Genomic DNA, 17,901 nt, shown 5'->3' with positions numbered 1-17,901 from the left:
CTGTGTTAATTTTCAGTAGGAGAGAGGAGGATTATTCCTGTCCTGTTTTCAGAGGTGACATAAACAGACAGTTTGTCAGTCTTACTTTGTACAGTGCTGGTCTGACTGTCTGTCTGCAGTCCAGTTCTTGTTCTGGATCTTTCTCCACACTGGGGACAGGAGGAGTTTCCTGATGAAGCAGACTGGTCCCAGTATGAGGTGATGCACTGTCTGCAGAACCAGTGTCCACAGCTGGTAGAGACTGGATCCTTCAGGATGTCCTGACACAAAGAACAGCAGGACAGCTGCTCCTCCACAGAAACACCCCTCCTCTTCCTCTCTCTGTGGACATGAACACATTCTTTATGACACATGACATTAGTGGTGGCCGACCGACAACTCACAAGTTCTGTGCAGCTCTTTCCCTACATAAACAGTCCAGACTGTAAGTATTTGTACAGTTACACATTTTTTTGTTCTTCAGGTTCTGGACTTCAGCACATTCAGTTTGAAATAAAATAATATATACTACAATTACAAGGGTTCAGAAGTAATTAGACAGACACAAAAAAGCGCCAGTAAAGGCAGAGAAGAAGAAGAAGAAGAAGAAGAAGAAGAAGAAGAAGTGTGCTAAGCTTATTAGCTAAGCTAATAAACATGGATGTAAATAATGCAGGATTTAAAATACTAGCTTCAAAAACTGGCTTTGCAAATGTTTCATGAGGAGGGACATGGATTCAACACATTTGACCACACTAAGACACACAATGTGTTTTAGTAAGTAAGTCAATGTAAACATGACTTTCATTTGTTAACAAGAAAACTCCACAGGGCTCCTTAAGCTATTATGAGCCAATGAAAGTTGGTAAAAAAAAATAAGCAACTGACAAAAAACAGAAAAGTCCACTTGTGAAAAATATCAGACTACTACTCTTTTAATTTGTATTGTGGTGCTGAACAGAGAGCTCTGGTAAATATCTTCATAATGCATCTTTTCATTTGTTTCTCTCTCTCACTGTTTTTGCTATAATCTGTCTCCCTGTGTGAGTGTGATACAACAGTTTTACAGATTTGACTTTTCCCAAACGTTAAATGTCAGACTCAGTTTCCTCTGCTGCAGTGGTCAGTCTGCACTGATTAATCAGCTGCAGCAGGCTGTTTGTCTACATTTCCATTACCTCCTCCCATATTTTGTGCCTTTGAACAGGAACACATTAAGACACATTCTATATTGCATGAGACTAAACACTCAATTTTCTTACATTTTACCTGCACAAAACCTTGGTGCAGTCCTTAAGTAAATAAGAAAAGACACAATTTGACTTCTTACTAAATCCTTAGTAAATATCACCCTGGGTGACCTACTACTACATTTGATATTTGACTGGAAAATCAAATACCAATACCAGCCCTGTCTCTGTCTCTGGTTAACATGTACATGAAGTTCTGTTCTAGATTACAGCTGAATGGAGGGTAGTTCATTATTTCTTCCCACTGTTTTTCCTTCATATCTACACTACAACCTTAATGAAACCTGCTCACTGAATGAAGTGAGAAGACAGTAGAAACAGTCTCTTACTTTGTGTTTGAGGGTCCAGGTTCATTACTGAAGTCTGGAGAATCACCTTTGGACCAGTCGCTCTTCATAGACATACAGCTGGAGACTGGAGACTCTGTTCTCTGTCTGTGGACACAACAATTATTTTACGTACATCATTATTTCTTGTAAAGAGCAGATGTAACATGAAACATGGCACAGGGTCATGATTTGATAATAACAACAAATAGTTATGTTCATATCTCCTTCTGCGTGTTCCAAACATTTTATCTACAGCTGCAAACTGGATATATTTCACTGAAGAGATTTTAACATCTACATGTTTGTCTGACATTTGGGGTGTGAAAATGACAAATGACAAAAATGATTTTTATATAACATTTTATTTAGTAACAGTCAAACTAAAGGCACTGCTGCCTGATGCTGGACTGTCAGATTAACCTGTGCGTGTCTAGAAAGCAAACAAAACAATCCATCCTCTGCAACTTAACCTGTATTAAATATTGGTTGAAGCAACTAATAAACATTTCTGAACAGCAATCAAGCACTCTTTCCACAAAATTAAAGCTATAAATGAGGAAATAATGTAGTCAATGCCTAAAACAACAAAAAGATCACTAACCGAATTTAAAAAAGCACAGAATTCTAAAAGAATATTGTTGTAATGTAGGTTATCAAATGACATACAACACCTAATTATCTTTATGTCAGTTTACAGTAGAAACAGTCTCTTACTTTGTGTCTGAGGGTCCAGGTTCATTACTGAACTCTGGAGGATCACCTTTAGACTGGTCACTCTTCATAGACACACAGCAGGATATTAGAGACTCTGCTCCGTCCTCCTCTTCCTCCAAATCATTCATCTTCTGGAGTCTGAGAAGTAAACCAGTAACACTGGACACACACACACATACACAGTATAATGAACCCAGTCCTTCCTCGTAACTTAGTGTCTTCTTATTAGTTTACATTACTCTAACTAAAACCATGTGTTTTTCTAGCCATCACAAAGCTAAACTTTGATTATAGTGTTAGAGCCATTGTTGTATTGTGAAGTAATATATGGTCACCTGTGGTAATTCCCTTTTTTGCACAGTAGGTGGTATGTGGAGTATAGGGAAGGTACAAATAGGTGAGATGGTAATCACAGAGCAGGTGTGTTGGTTAACAGCGGAGGTACACAGTGTTTTGATACATACAGGTTTAGCGTAGCATTAAGTCATTTGTATGTCTGCACGCAAATTGATTGATATTAAATCGCCATCTACACTGTGGACTGCAGACCTGATAGTGTTCAATAAATACACCTAAGTAGGGTTATATGGACACTTGGTAATTGAATTGAATGTAACCCACATGCTACACAAAGGCGACGCATCAATTAAGCAGGTACCGGTTTAGTAGCCCCTCAGTGGCTTATAGGTTTCTTGTTTTTGTCTGGTTAAGTCAATATATCTGGTTTAAATCCAACGAACAGACTTCAGATAAACATCTATGTTGTTCTTAACTGTGACTTCTCTCTATTTTGACCACACCAGTGTGTCACGTTACATCACTGTGAGGACGCAGAAACCAGGTAAAGAAAAAAGGAAACAATGTTTGAAGATGTCAACACTGTGATTTCATATTTTTCTGACACAGTTTAATCAACTAAACAATCAATTAGTAAAATTATCAGTAGATTGATCAAAAATGACATAAACATTATTTGCAGCCCTGATACTAACACTCACCCTCAGACTTGACGTTTTCCTCCTTCTGCTCTGTTGACTTTAAAATGGAGTTTGTACAGACTTTCACCTATACTCCCTACCTGTTTGCTCCTCCCGTCCTCTTTACTGGAAGTCTTGTGTGTACTTATACTGCAGTAAAGGATCTGAGTACAACTTCCACCACTGGAACAGGATGATTGATGATCATAAATCAGGAACAATTAACTATGTGCACAATTTCAGACTATTTTCAGTTCATGTAGAACTATTATTATTCGACAACTCTGATTCTTCTTCTTCATCAGTCCCTGTTACAGTAGGATACCCTGGGGCTAACTCTGCTTCATCAGTCCTGTGTGTGTGCAGGCTGCTGTTTCCTCATAACTTCACTGATAGAAGATGATAGTCAATGTTTCTTCATAACAAAGTATGCAGTCTGACTGGTCTGATGGTAAAAGGCAGTCAGTTCAGATGGTGTCATGTTACTCTCCAGGGTGAGTTCACACCCTGTATGTAAAAGCTGTAATGTTTCAGTATATCAAACTGAGTATAAATATACTGCTGTAATGCTGTCCGATCACCTGATGTTTTTGCTGAGTACATATAAAAAGTTACTCTTTTCGGTCTAATAAAAACAATAATAAAGACTTGAGGCCTGCAGAAATGTAACTGTTTTGTGTCGGTCATGGACAGAGTAACCTGATTAACCAAATGAACCTGACATGTAAATTCACAAATGAATTTTGATACAGTTCCCCTTAACAAAACTGCTAATGCTGAACCCACCTTAAGGCCTTCATCATTTAAGGCGGAATCATATTTTTACAGCATTTTCACAAACAAATGTTTAAATATCAAATAACAAAAGAAAAAAAAACAAACAAACAAGATGCACACTATGAATATGGGGTCATGTGTTTCTGTGCACCATATCAGGATTGAGCACTATTTGAATCAACATGTGATGACAACTGTCAGGTTGTGTGCTCATGTTGCTAGGCCCCTGTCAATCAATCTGGTCAAACCAAACCCACAAAGTCCTAGCAGTTTGAGTGTTACACCCTGAGAATGTTTTTCTTCAAACTTTAACCTTGATTGTTGCTGATTGAATCATAAATATTTTATGTTATAGTAAAATACTTACACTAGGTTTAAGGGACTTTAAAAGTTCAGAGCCAAAAGTAACAACACACACCACAGAAGCAAACACTAACAGTCTACATGCAGTGAGCTCTACTATAAATAACTGATTAATGATGAACAATTAAAAGTTTTCCAACCAGTGAGGACTTCTTCACCTTAATGCAAAAATCGTATAAAAATACAATATTGCCATTTAACAGTCCTGTTCAGTGATCTGCAACATTTTGTCAAGTCTAAGTCACTATATCTGGTTTAACTCCAACAAACAGACTTCAGATAAACATCTGTGTCGTTCTTAACTATGACTTCTCTCTATTTTGACTGCACCAGTGTGTCATGTTACATCACTGTGAGGACGCAACAAGCAAACAATTATTTAGTAAAATAATCAGTAGATTGATCAAAAATGACAGTAAACATTATTTTCAGCCCTGATACTAACACTCACCCTCAGACTTGCTGTTTTCCTCCTTCTGCTCTGTCGACTTTAAAATGGAGTCTGTACAGACTTTCACTTTTACTCTCTACCTGTTTGTTCCTCCCGCCTTCTTTACTGGAAGTCCTGTGTGTACTTTTACTGCAGTAAAGGATCAAAACAACTTCCACCACTGGAACAGGATGATTGATGATCAAAAATCAGGAACAATTAACTATGTGCACAATTTCAGACTATTTTCAGTTCATGTGGAACTATCATTATTCAACAACTCTGATTCTTCTACTTCATCAGTCCCTGTTACAGTAGGACACCCCGAGGCTGAACTCTGCTTCATCAGTCCTGTTTGTGTGCAGGCTGTTGTTTCCTCATAACTTCACTGATAGAAGATGATAGTCAATGTTTCCTTGTAATAAAGTATGCAGTCTGACTGGTCTGATGGTAAAAGGCAGTCGGTTCAGATTGTGTCATGTTACTCCTCAGGGTGAGCTCACACTGTATGTAAAGGCTTTAATGTTTCAGTATATCAAACTGAATATAAATATACTGTTGCAATGCCTGCTGTTTTTGTTGAGTACATATAAAAAGTTACTCCTTTTGGTTTAACAAAAATAATAATAAAGACTTGAGGCCTGCAGAAATGTCAATGTTTTGTGTCGGTCATGGACAGACTAACAAGAGGCTTGAACTACGAAGCAAGTTCAACATACCAAGGATATCTTTTTGTTATCTTGCTTCACTGACATAACATTGGCCTTCCAGATGACCAGTAATACGAAGCTGGTTATCAACTAGCTCAGTCAACTCCAGCCACAAGCGCGTTCATGTGAAAGAGGCGGGGATGTGAATTATGATTGACATCATCAGAACCATGAATGAAGTACTTCATATGATATGAGATGAAACAATGATACGAAGTATCTGCAGAAAACTTCTGTTTGAGGGACAGAAAAAAGTTATATTCAGTGAAGTGAAATGTAAACGAGCCTGTAATCATACAACAGAGTAAGATGATGTAGGAATACTAGCCATAATTTCCACATATTAAAAGTAGGCTAAGGCTTAAAATACATGTAGGAATTATTATATATGACTCAAGTATAAAGTGAGTATTGTTTGCTATTTAGTTGGATGATGAAGAAACCATTCTGAATATGTTAAATAAAAAACTCAAAAGTAATGCCACACTGTTTCTGCTACTGAAGCAAAGAGTGGAAAAGTAGTTAATGACTGATGAGGTCTATCTGACCCAAATGTTGCATTTATAATCATGGAGCCAATTAACAGCGTGTGAATTATTTTTCTAATAAAAGACAATCTTTGTTTTTTATTTCCAGTTATCATCACACAGTTGTCTCATGTTATTCTGAGCAGCAGTGATGGAATCAAAGTGTAAAATCGTCCACACTGTCATCCACACTCTGGGGAGAAAATCAACTCAAACAATTAAAATGCATCTAAAATTATCATTATGTGTTTAGTGTCATAAACGATCTCTCTGTTTGTTAGAAGCTCTGTTTTAAAACCAGAGTGGAAATAGAAACAATAAACATGTTTCCACTGACCTACAAAAATATATATTGCTCTTTTTTACTTGTCACTTTATTGTAAACTCAGGACTTTTGTCCATATCGGAATACCGTAGGAATGATGACTCTTTATTTCCAGTAATCTGATTGGTCAGTGGTTAGGATGGTGACAGTTTGTGATCCAATCCTCTGAAGTTAGCCTGCTCTGAAGCAGGTTAGCTGTTCAGTATAAGTTGCCATGGTGATTTATCCCAGTTGAAAGTGAGCCAGCTTCGTGAAACCAGAAAACCTGAGTTAAGCCCAAAGATAGCTGGCTAACCTACTAATCTCGCTTTGTAGTACACCCCTCTGCTTTTCAGTTCAGTCTTGTTGGATTCTTTGTTCAGTTTTCTCAGCAACTTTTGAGAGTACTGGCAGTATACTTATTGGTTTTTAGTTACTGGCTTCAAGGCGGTCTCCAGATTTAAAAGTAGGCGTGACAATGGCACATTTCCAGTCATCTGGAAAGGAGATGTGTTTAAAAGAGAAGTTAATTAAATGAGCAGTAGGGCGAGTTAAAATATCTTTCTGTGATTTGACAAACATGGTGTCAAACTGGAAAGCATCTCTTCTTTTGGAGCTTTTTAAGGAGCTGATGATTTTGTTTACTTGTAACTCATTAGTCTCTACCAGCTCGAAAACCTAACCTGTAGCATCTATAGGAACAATATCCAGTTTCTTTTATGTTAATTTTTTTCCTAACTCATATACAGACTCAAGAAAAAAATTATTAAAGACAGAAGCAACAGTAAAATGATCTTCAATTAACTTTCCCTGTACTTTGAGTTTAAAATCTCCTAAAAAATTTTGGGTCCCTCCTTGTGAGGTAATTGATGTTTTTCCAGATCAATTTACCGTTGCCTTTTGCCTCATTCAAAATATTGAGATTAAAACGAGATTTAGCTTTTGTTAGCTCTTGGATAACTTTGTTCCTTAAACCTTTATAAATCAGCATGTCAGTGTCTCTTCTAGTTTTAACTGCCTTCCTTAGCGCAGCATCTCTAGATTTCATTAGTTTCCACAAATTTTCATTAAACCACGGTAAATTGTTTTTATTTTTAGATTTTATCTGTATCCTCACATTAAATTTTTCCCTCACAGAGTTGATTCTATGAGTAAAAGTATCACAGCCATAGTTCAGATCATCGGAGGACAGTACATCATCCCAGTTCAAGCTGTTAATTTCATTGATAAATTCTTCTTGCTTAGCTCTGGATATGCATTGAAGGATCATTGTCTTAGTTGCCGTGGTCTTAAATCTACTTTTGGTCAGTTTTCTCACACATAGGGTTAGGTTATGTTCTGATAAACCAGTGATTAAATTATAACTTTTAGTTATTCTTTCTGGTTTGTTAGTAAATATCAGATCAATTTGTGTACTGAAGCATTTTGCAATCCTAGTTGGGCCTTTTATTAGTTGTTCTAGTTGGAATTTCTCTGTGATCATTTTTAGTTTTTTCCTTAGTTTTATCCTCCCAGTTCACATTAAAATCACCCATAAGCAATAATTCTTTGTTGAGACTGCACTCTTTCAAGACTTTTGTGAGTTGATCATACAAAGTGTCATCTGCAGAAGGGGGCCTATAGATACCTATGATGTTGAAAGACATTTGCTGGGATAACATTATTTTTATCCCAACATATTCTAACGTGTTACCCGCATTATAAACCACTCGTTCACATTTGATGTTGTCTCTCACATAAAAAAGCACCCCTCCTCCTCTTCCACCAGGTCTGTCTCTTCTGAAACATTGGTATCCGGGCACTGTGAACACACTTGCAGGAGTTGTTTTTTTCAACCATGTTTCAGTCAGACAGAGAAAGTCCAGATTTGAGTCAGACACAAGATGAGTTAGCTGATTGCTCTTTGCAGTAATGCTTCTGATGTTAAAATGTCCACCTAATAGCCCCCTCGGTTTCAGCTTCGGCTCCCACAAGACTTTTGCATGATTGACATTTTTGAAGGTTTTTAATAATCTCTGCCTCCTCACTGCAGGGTTTCGACACACAGTGCTGTCAGCAGCAGGTTTTGTGAGAGAGACACTGGACCTATCAAGGTCTCCACAGTCCGGTAGCGAAAAGTTATTCATTGAGACATCATGCCTCATGTTAACAAAGATTAGTCTGTTAAGGGAGAAGCCCGGCTCAGAAAGTTGCTGCTCATTCATCACTGGCACCAGAGGAGTCCCAGACACACTTGGGCACAAATCAGCATCAAAGTTCTGCAGCGCTCCAGGGGTCACTGGTCCAGGATTTAGCTGAACATCTCCGGAGAGCAGGATCAGCATGAAGAGGAGACCTGCTATTCTCCGAAATGGCATGGCAGATGACCAGTCTACTGGATCGGTGATTCGCGCTGGTACCTGGGCTCGTCTGTGCCGCAGGACAGAGGAATAGATTGCAAAATATCCCAGCATTTGTCCCAAGCTCAATCCCTCAGTGTCCCAGTTGTTTTCCATCAGTGTTGACTGCTCTGGCCAGACAGACACGTACAGGCATTAAAGCAATGAGTACCAACAGTAGTCCAAAAAGCACTCCATGAAAAGCAGCTCAGGTGTTTTTGCTGATGAAACACTGCTTTGAACTTGATGCAGAAGATCCATGTGGCCAGGAACGTTTCCTTCGATGGTGAGATGGATGTACAGATGGTCTTTCTTGATGTTTAATCTGATGTTTACATTTGAAAACCTGGACTGGCCTGGTAGCAGAGTCAGCAGAGGGGTAAGCTGACCATCTCCCCATCCCGATGAGTGACCCCCAGTCATATGCCATCACTTCTTGAGTTCAGGGTGCATAGCGTGGATTACATTACCAGCAAGGATCCTTTAAGTTTTCTTCTTGTTTAAAAAAAATACTCTTCTGTTAGCTTCTTCTAGTGCTGTATCTCCTTTGGAATATTGGTAACAGCAGGTAGCAGTTAGCAGTTGACAGCTAGCTAGTTGTTTTGATTTCAAAAATATATCCAAAGATGATGCTTTCTCTTCTGTTCTTGCTGATCAATGCTATTACTTCTTCTATAGTCATTTATGAGGAGTGTTAATTTGCAAAATGTTCCACTTTTTTGGGTCCAAGTTTGAGATGTAATCAGGAGCTCACTCCCAGTGCAGCCACTCAGTCCACTTAGTCAGTTAAATGCTATATCCAGTGTTTTATCCCCCAAAAAGGTTTAACTTTCTCCTGTCAATAAGCAGGTAGAGTTCAGGGACCCATTTCAACAAATTTGCAGCATGCAAGTTGCGATTTGCAACATGAGAATTTCTTTGCTGGTTAATTTTGACAGACAGTTTCAGGCATAAAACCTACTAACTGGATTCAGGAGATTTTCAACTGTTTTCTTAATGCATTTTATATGAAAATATATAATAAAATATCTTAAGGACTCAGAGATATCACTGTACATATATTATATCTACATAATACACACTTTAATAATATGATTGTATACACAGTACAAAATGATGGTGTATAAAACATCTCATCATCAACATTTCATTTGTAAAATTTTCCATTTTAACACATTTTCATTTGAAATATGAACTTCATCAGTGTTAAAGGCTGTGTAAGAAGGCACAGAAGGCAGAATTGTTGTCAAGCACTTCCATCTTTTCATCTGCTGATGCATGAAAAACATTATTACTTGATATTGTAGAATTTGGGGTATTGGTTAGTCTAACAAAAAAAGATAGAGTCAATATGTACATCAATAAAATGTAAAGTTTTAGTTCCAGAGTGATGGTTTGATGACTTTTTTATTTGTTAATATTTATATGAGTTGGTACCATTATTAATTATTCTCTTATTTAACACTTTGACTTGTATCATTTCATGAGCCTGGAGAAGCACTGAGAGAAACTTGTTGCTGATGTTAATAAAAGGTCCTTGATCATATACTTTTGTGGGCCGAGTTTGCAGTCAATACCACAAACACTTTCACTGACTACACATTCATCTTGCAGGAATTCATTGTAAAAACTAAATTCAATTTGCTTATCTGTCTCAATTTACCTCATTTCCAGACTGTCGCCTCATCAAGCTAATGTCTTTCACAATCCACAGTGTGAGAGACGTGTCACCTCTGTGAACCTCCATTTAATCATTTAAACCTGCATTAACTAATGTTTTTGTCCACTAGATTTCATCCGACCACCACATTACACACTGACAGCTCAGACAATATTATTATTATTAAAAATATTGATTATAGCTGCTTTAATGTTAATAAAACACAGCTAAAGTGTTTCCTGTTTTGTTAAATAGACACTCGCTTTCATCGCTTCTTGACTTTGTCCAGATGTCCACAAGCTCAACAAGATAGCTTTATGAGATTAAAACCATCATCCAGTGCTTCCTGTGACATCACCGTTTCTGCCTTAAAAGATCCCATGACATGGATGATGGAATTTCCTGGAAAACACTCAGAAACTCCATACTAATATGCTACTTAGCACATTAAAACAGTATGTGAGATTTTTTAGTATGTCCGAAATCTTAATATAAAAACAATAGTACGTGAAGTGCATACTATTTCTGGGGAAATATTTCAGTATCAAGCACTGGACACTGCGCCAACATAAATATCCCACAATGCAATACAGTATTAACGACAACAACAACGGCGGACAGTGTCCAAAGCAGCTCTGGCTTAATGTCAATAACGTTTCAATTTGAGTGGACGTTCTGTGTTATACTGTGTTTATTCTGTATTATTCTTTATCCTTTGTATTATGTTTTTTGACTAGTACTGTGCTGTAATATGTTTTAACTGTGACAAGAGACTGCAGATGAAAACTAGCTATAAACTAACTCTGGTACAGTGTATCAAAAGGCAACATTCATGTTTAAAACTGTACATGGTCCCTTTCAAATATAAAAAAAAGAAGCTAAAACTTTGATTTTTAATGATGCTGAAACCTGCAGCACAGAAAATAAAAACAGCATCCTGAGTGTAATGATTAAGGTGCATTGCATCTAGTTTCGGTGTCACAGGTTTGAATCTGTACCATGACTCTTTACCGTGTCAGATATCTCCAGCTGGTTGTTAAATCCGACCTCAACATGTTCTAGTAGTCTAAAAGTGCTGCAAGAAGAAGGATCAAATCCTATTCCCATCACAACATCTAAAGCTATACTCCATTATATCTGCCTCTGGACACTCAGAGCACCAGATGCTTTAGCATGTGTGAAGGACAGATTTCCTCCTTAAAATCTAACCGAGCTGCATTTTGTGGAATATTAACTGGTGTGTATCCTCCAGCACTGTTATGACAGATAACTCTATTTTGGAAACGTTGGAAGTGAGTAAACTGTCTTGTTTTGCAACTGAGAAAGCAGATTTAAAATTAAAGATTGTTCCGTCTCATTTTCCACCTTTCCAGTTTCTCAGGAATGTAATTAAGTCACATATCTTTCTTGTGTCTGTCGTCTGTCTACCTCCAAATAAGGCACTAACACCATGAAAACATTCAGGATATTAAAAAAAGCAGGGGATTGACTGTCTGGTTTCTCTGTAAAACTAAACAGGAGGAACCCTTGAGTCAGTCGATAACGCCCCCTGACCCCTGTTTGAAATGTCATAGTTCACAGACATTAAAGTGAACACAGTGACCAGCCCTTCAAGTGAATTAAAGGGACAGTTCACCATCTGGAGGCAGCAGTCCCATGAGGAGTGAGGTGTGGACAGTCTGTGTCTCAGGCTGTCTCGCTGCTCTGAGCTGCTCTGGTGATGAGGACGAGGCGGCTGGCTTCATTTGTGGTTTGATTTCCATTTCTCATCCTCATACAAAAGAGCCTGAGGACAAAAAGAGAAGTAAGAAAAGATCAATGAAAGAAACGACAAAGTGATGCAGAGTGCAAATCAAAGATGTCATCTCTCTACTGTTGACAATAAGAAAAATATAGAAAAAACGCAAGAATGATCCTTTAAATAAATCCCTACAACCATCCTAACTAGTCTGGTTTAACTCTACAGTACAGTGTTGTGTTACAGTTGTGTGTTTGTCAGTTTAGTGTTGTGTCACCTTGCCCTCCAGCACTCGGCTGTAGGTCGGGCTGCTGAGCTCCTCCAGAGTTTCTGCTGCAGGTCTGTTGAGGGTTTCAGGCAGCAGGAGGCCCAGACAGCCTGCAGACAGACCGCTCAGACAGAACACCGTGAAGGGCATGGAGCTGTGGAGAGCCCGCTGGAACACACACATGGTAAGAACAATCAGTTTGATATATGGTTGCTCAGAACTGTTTCTTACAACATGTCATCCGAACATGTCGGCAATCAAATGTGTTTATTGTCGTTCTGAACGGCTTCAATCAAAGAGAGTGAAAAGCTGACCGTCAGAGAGAGGGGAGGGGGGGGGCGGCAGAGATGTGATATCGTTTAAATACAGAGATAACGGAGTCTCTCCTGGAAGTCAGTCATAGTGCTGCACTCAGTTGTTCACATAAAAAGTGACAGAAATAGTCGTGTCATGAGTGAAAAAGGAGAGAGAGAGGTCTGAATGTCGGCTTGTCTGTTTCGGAAAGTTACAGAAATGGTCGTACGCAGTCCCACTTATCCACCATCAGAAAGGTGCGGGCGGAGGGGCTTTAATAGGCATTTCCACAGTTCAACAAGCATGTCTGAAGGAGTATACAGACACCTTTAAAGAGACAGGAGCTAAAACGGCCTGTTTCAGACAGAGGCTGAACTGAGGGGCTGCATAAAGGGCCAGTAGAAGATAAATAAGAAGTTTTGAACTGGAAATCATGCAAAGATATTCCAGTAGAGCCCCAGAATATAAATATAGAGCTGGAAATGTGCAGAATACGTCCTCTTTGAATCTATGTTGTGTGGAACAAGTCACAAATCTGTTTGCTGTGTCATCAGAAGCTGCAGTTCAAACTGTGTCTTTGGTTTAGTTGCTGTGTCATTGAAGTCAACTAAACCACCACTAGGTGTCACTATATCTTCAGGTTTCACCTGCTGCTTATGCAGGTTATCTGACATCAACAGTTAGAGTCCTGTTTAACTGTTTAACTGTGAAAGTACAACAAATGTAGTATTGCGTACTAAAAAAATCCTTTTTCAATGCATAAAGACAAACTAAAGAGACATATTGAGAGCAATCATGTATTAACTGAATACACTTGTGCTTGAATAAGTCAGTGAGGTGCACAGGTTCATGATGTACGTGTAGATTATTCAGTCACTTCAACAATAAAGAGTCACAAAAAACCCACAGAAAATATTTAAACGTCCTCTCTAGTTTTATGTACACTGATAAAATGTATTGATTATTGTAATACTCAAAGTATCACTAATCTATAAAATACCAGCTTAATTCACTAGATAGAGGAAGTACTACAGTAACAGGTTTCATATTTTTTAGCTGAAAAGGCCTCTGTAGATATCACACCTGAACAAACAACTGAATAAAAACCTGTAATCATTCCTCTTGTTCATATTGACCATTAGAAGATCCCTTCATAATGACCTTACAATATAAGTGATGGGGGACAAAATCCACAGTCGTCCTTCTGTGCAAAAATGTATTTAAAAGTTTATCTGAAGCTAATATGAAGCTTAAGCGTCCAAATGAGTCAAATCAAGTAGATATCTTTCAACGTTACAGTCTTTTTAGTGTCAAAGTTCCTCTTTTTTGTTGCTATACTTCCACCTGCAGCTCAACAGGGAAACACTGTCCGAGGAAACACAAAGAGGGAATTTGATGCTAAAAAGACTGTAAATGTGTCAGATATCCACTTGATGTGACTAACTCAGACTGCTGAAGCTGAATAGAAGCTTCACATCTACTTTTAAATGACTGTGTGGACACACTGTGGATTTTGGCCTCAATCACTTCCATTGAAAGCACATTTGAAGGATCTTTTAATATCCAGTATGAACAGGAGGAATGATTACAGCGGGGAAAACCTCTTTCCCTGCTCATATGGACACCTGACTGCTGGTTTAACACACATTTGAAATATTGTGAACCTGTCCTTTAACCTAAATTAGGTTAATTATTTCATGACCGACCCCTAGGTTGGGAACCACTGGACTAAACTAGCTAACTGTATATAAAGTAGTGTAAACTAGCTCCACCTCCAGCAGCTACAACAGTAACATGCTGCTCTAACACTGATGCTTCACTATTAATAATCTAATGATGTCATATATAATAATATATCAGTCAGAGGGACCAAACCACTACTTTTACTGCAATACTTTAACTACATCAAGCTCATAATACTTATGTACTTTTACTGCAATACTTTAACTACATCAAGCTCATAATACTTATGTACTTTTACTGCAATACTTTAACTACATCAAGCTCATAATACTTATGTACTTTTACTGTAGTGGGATGTTAAATGCAGGACTGGTAGTGAAGGAAGTATTCAGTTGTTTTACATTGTAAAACTATTTTACTGCAAGTCAAAGTCCTGCATTGAAAATCTAACTTTAGTGGTCGAAATACAGAAGTTTTATCAGCAAACTGTACTTGAAGTAAACGTCAGTCAATCAAATTTTAATTTATATAGCAAATCATACATGTCAGTGCAATTCAAAGTGCTTTAAAGATGACTGACAATGAGATGGGAGTTAGTTTAATCTGTAACAATGCATCATATCTTGGAGGCTCATTATATATGCTTTCAATGTACAAACGTCATTTGGAGAGTAACCTAAGTATATTTGCTATTATGTAGTATACAAATTAAGTATAAATACAGTATAAAGTAGCATTGAAGTGGAAGAAAAGTTTGTCAGAACTGCTGCAGCCTAACTACAATACATCAGTAAGCATTTGGTTACTTTCCACCACAAACATGTATTTCTGGATTCATAACAACTTCTCCAATCAATCAACTTTGATTTTTTAAAGATTTTCTAGACTTCTATATTAGCTGCTGTGTCTTCTTTGTGTGAGGCATGTGAGTCGTCTGCTTTAGAGAGCGCCTGCATTAAAGCTGAATTATTCAACTAGTCAGTGAAGTAAAACAGTGAACAGTGTCTTCTGTATGGATGTATAGGCATTGGTACACACAAGACAACATGATGGCGTATAAAACATCACAGGAAACATTTGATTCATTTTCTAATGTCTAATATCCTGTCAGTTTCTTCAATATCAGCTATCGATTAAAGGCAAAAATGCCCAAAAACAGAATAACCTTGTTGATGATGATAATCCAGACTGATCCAGATTAATGTTTGTTTGAAGACTGAACTCTGATAGATGTTTGAAATAAACAAACAAAAAAAACACAAATTATTATTCAAAGCAGAGTATTTTTTTATTCATTATTTTGCAAATAAGTATTTTGTTAATATTAGAAATATTTTACATTTCATGCCTGTTCTGACAATTAACATATAAACTATATCACAAACAAAAATAAATGTTTCAAAAAACAAACTCAAAACAAAATTTCCATTAGATTCATCATGAAAACAGTCATTTCTATAATCCTTTTATACTTTTCTTTTACTGGCTCACTTTGATCAATTGTGTCACAAATAAACAAAGAAAAAATAGCACAATAATGGTGGAAATATGGAAAACTGTTCTGAAATGTGATGAAGAAGAAGTATAAAGTAGCAGAAAATATACATACAGATATACAACGCTGTTCTAAAAATCAATAAAAAAAGAGAAATCTTGTTTTCATGTTTAACTGCTAAACACAACACATTGCCTCTCCCTGACTGGAGTACTGACATGCTTTAATCTTCATCAGGAAACCAAGGTGATCATCCATTTCAAGCTACATCATCATCATCATCAGCTTTTCTGATTAGACATGGACAGATCCATTTCCTGACAGATTCTTGTTTCCGCCAAACCAAGTACACAACAGCCCCCAAGAGAGACAAGGCAGCCAAAGATCTCATGACAGCCCCTAAAACTTTAATCCAGAGTCTGCAGGCTCTTCTGTGAAGAAAGGTTCACCTTTAGTTTTCAAAACCCTGCACCTACCACAGCAGCCAAGATGCCAACAACAAGCAGAAACAGATCCACAGGCAACCCAACTCCAGAACTGGCTGTAACCTGTTCTCTGAAGAAAGGGTTGGGTTCGGGGTCACTTTCTTTCTCACTGATTAGGTTCTTCATCCGGCAGGAGAACGTTTCAACACTTTGTATTGTCTCATCGTTGGTGATGCTCCTGTTCATCTCCCCATCCTTCCACTCTCCTCCTCCCATCTTCCAGCTGTAGGTGACAGGTTCAGCCTCCTCTGTGTTTCCATCACAGGTCAGGGTGCATTCTTTTGATGCATTGGTACAAGTCAGTGGTCCCACCAACACAACAGGCTGTGGCACTGCCATGATCAGTTTTGCATTATAGTGCTGAGGGTGAACCTTGTTGTTGATTTCCACTGAATACACCCCGCTGTCAGCTCGTCTCATGTTTTTGATCTCCAAATTTCCAGTGGTTGGGTTCAGGGTTGTTCGACCTTTAAAGTCACCGTAATACTGCAGATCAACTATATCTTTCACCCATTCTGCCACCAGATTGATGTTGTGTTTCCACTGGATGCTGGTGATATCTTCGGAGAAAGGAGGCCTCAACAACAGCTCACCGTCTTCCCCGAAAAATGTATCTTCGGCTGAAACAGAGTTCAGCACCGCCAGCAGCAGCACCGACAGAAAACACCCCGTCAGTTTCTCCATGTCCACAGATCAACACAGAACAGGAAGAATGTGCTATGTCCTTCCGTACTCTGGTGTGCATTTGGTTTCCCTTTCGCATTATAATAAACAGAAAGTTTATTATCAGCATTTACATAATATCTAATAACATTTGAATATCTTTCTGTTTTTTTTAACATTCAAAACACACCATACACCTCGAGATATAAATGTGTGACTGAGTAAACAAAGTTTTCATGCAACTACAGCAGCTGTCACACATGCAGACACCACTGTGCTATAACACATTATAAATCACATAAAGGAAGTCTGTCAGTCACATTCAAAACCTCTTCCCTCCTGAGGCCTGCATCATGAAGCCAAGTGAGAGTGTTATCAGCTATGTGTGGTTTAACTCATGTTTACTGGTATCATGAAGCTCTTCAAAAGTGAGAACATTTTTAGAAAGACATATCTTTGAATTTATGAAATACCCAAGGGGAACCTTTAGCCGAATTAATTGAACTTACTGTGAATATTCTCCTAGTATGTATCTATCCCTATAAAAAAGTTAAAAACATAGTTTAGAGATTTGTTACTAAAATAAAGCGTTACCGCGACAGCTGCTCCCTTAGTGATATCAACGTCTGTTTGTGAATAAATGATGTGACATCATAACATCATTTTGTAGGAAAACATCAAATGAAGATCAAAGGCACATTCTAGCTGTACGTTTGGCTTTTATCTCATTAATCAGAGGTTATAAACAGGACCCAACCCTTAAGTACAGCAAAAAAAAAAAACCTCTCGATGAGATGGAGTCAGGCAGTGAGATAGAGTACCTGGAAAAGATCTACCAGGATCTGGAAGAAGAGAACAACGAGGCAGCCGAGGCCTG

The 17,901-nt window shown here is 38.0% G+C and overlaps 2 protein-coding genes across 2 annotated transcripts in view; both read right to left on the bottom strand.

The window, feature by feature from the left end:
- LOC137197494 (NACHT, LRR and PYD domains-containing protein 12-like) overlaps positions 1–2,533 on the bottom strand; it is a 316,885-nt gene extending 314,352 nt beyond the window's left edge. The window contains exons 1-3 of the mRNA XM_067610953.1: positions 2,273–2,533; positions 1,559–1,663; positions 86–321 (exon numbers count right to left, since the gene is read on the bottom strand). Coding sequence (XP_067467054.1) covers positions 86–321; positions 1,559–1,663; positions 2,273–2,400 — 469 coding nt within the window. The 5' untranslated portion in view covers positions 2,401–2,533. The remainder of the gene's footprint in view (positions 1–85; positions 322–1,558; positions 1,664–2,272) is intronic.
- Positions 2,534–9,714: 7,181 nt separating this feature from the next.
- On the bottom strand, positions 9,715–17,217 carry LOC137197486 (uncharacterized). The gene is made up of 3 exons (XM_067610948.1): positions 16,353–17,217; positions 12,414–12,572; positions 9,715–12,184 (listed from the first exon to the last, which is right to left on the bottom strand). The coding sequence occupies exons 1-3, from the start codon at positions 17,043–17,045 to the stop codon at positions 12,140–12,142; spliced, it is 897 nt and encodes a 298-aa protein (XP_067467049.1). The 5' UTR covers positions 17,046–17,217; the 3' UTR covers positions 9,715–12,139.
- Positions 17,218–17,901: the final 684 nt, after the last annotated feature.

This window comes from Thunnus thynnus, chromosome 14 (assembly GCF_963924715.1).
Source record: "Thunnus thynnus chromosome 14, fThuThy2.1, whole genome shotgun sequence".
NCBI lineage: Eukaryota > Metazoa > Chordata > Actinopteri > Scombriformes > Scombridae > Thunnus > Thunnus thynnus.
The sequence above is the reverse complement of the archived record's forward strand: the minus strand, read 5'-3'. Positions and strand labels throughout refer to the sequence as shown.

Bases quoted from the DNA above. Each gene is read 5' to 3' on its own strand.
- LOC137197486 (XM_067610948.1), bottom strand. From the start codon at position 17,045: ATGGAGAAACTGACGGGGTGTTTTCTGTCGGTGCTGCTGCTGGCGGTG. The intron at 12,573-16,352 runs GTAGGTGCAGGG...TGTGTGTTCCAG, and splicing joins TTGGCATCTTGGCTGCTGTG to CGGGCTCTCCACAGCTCCAT. The intron at 12,185-12,413 runs GTGACACAACAC...TTTTGTCCTCAG, and splicing joins GCCGAGTGCTGGAGGGCAAG to GCTCTTTTGTATGAGGATGA.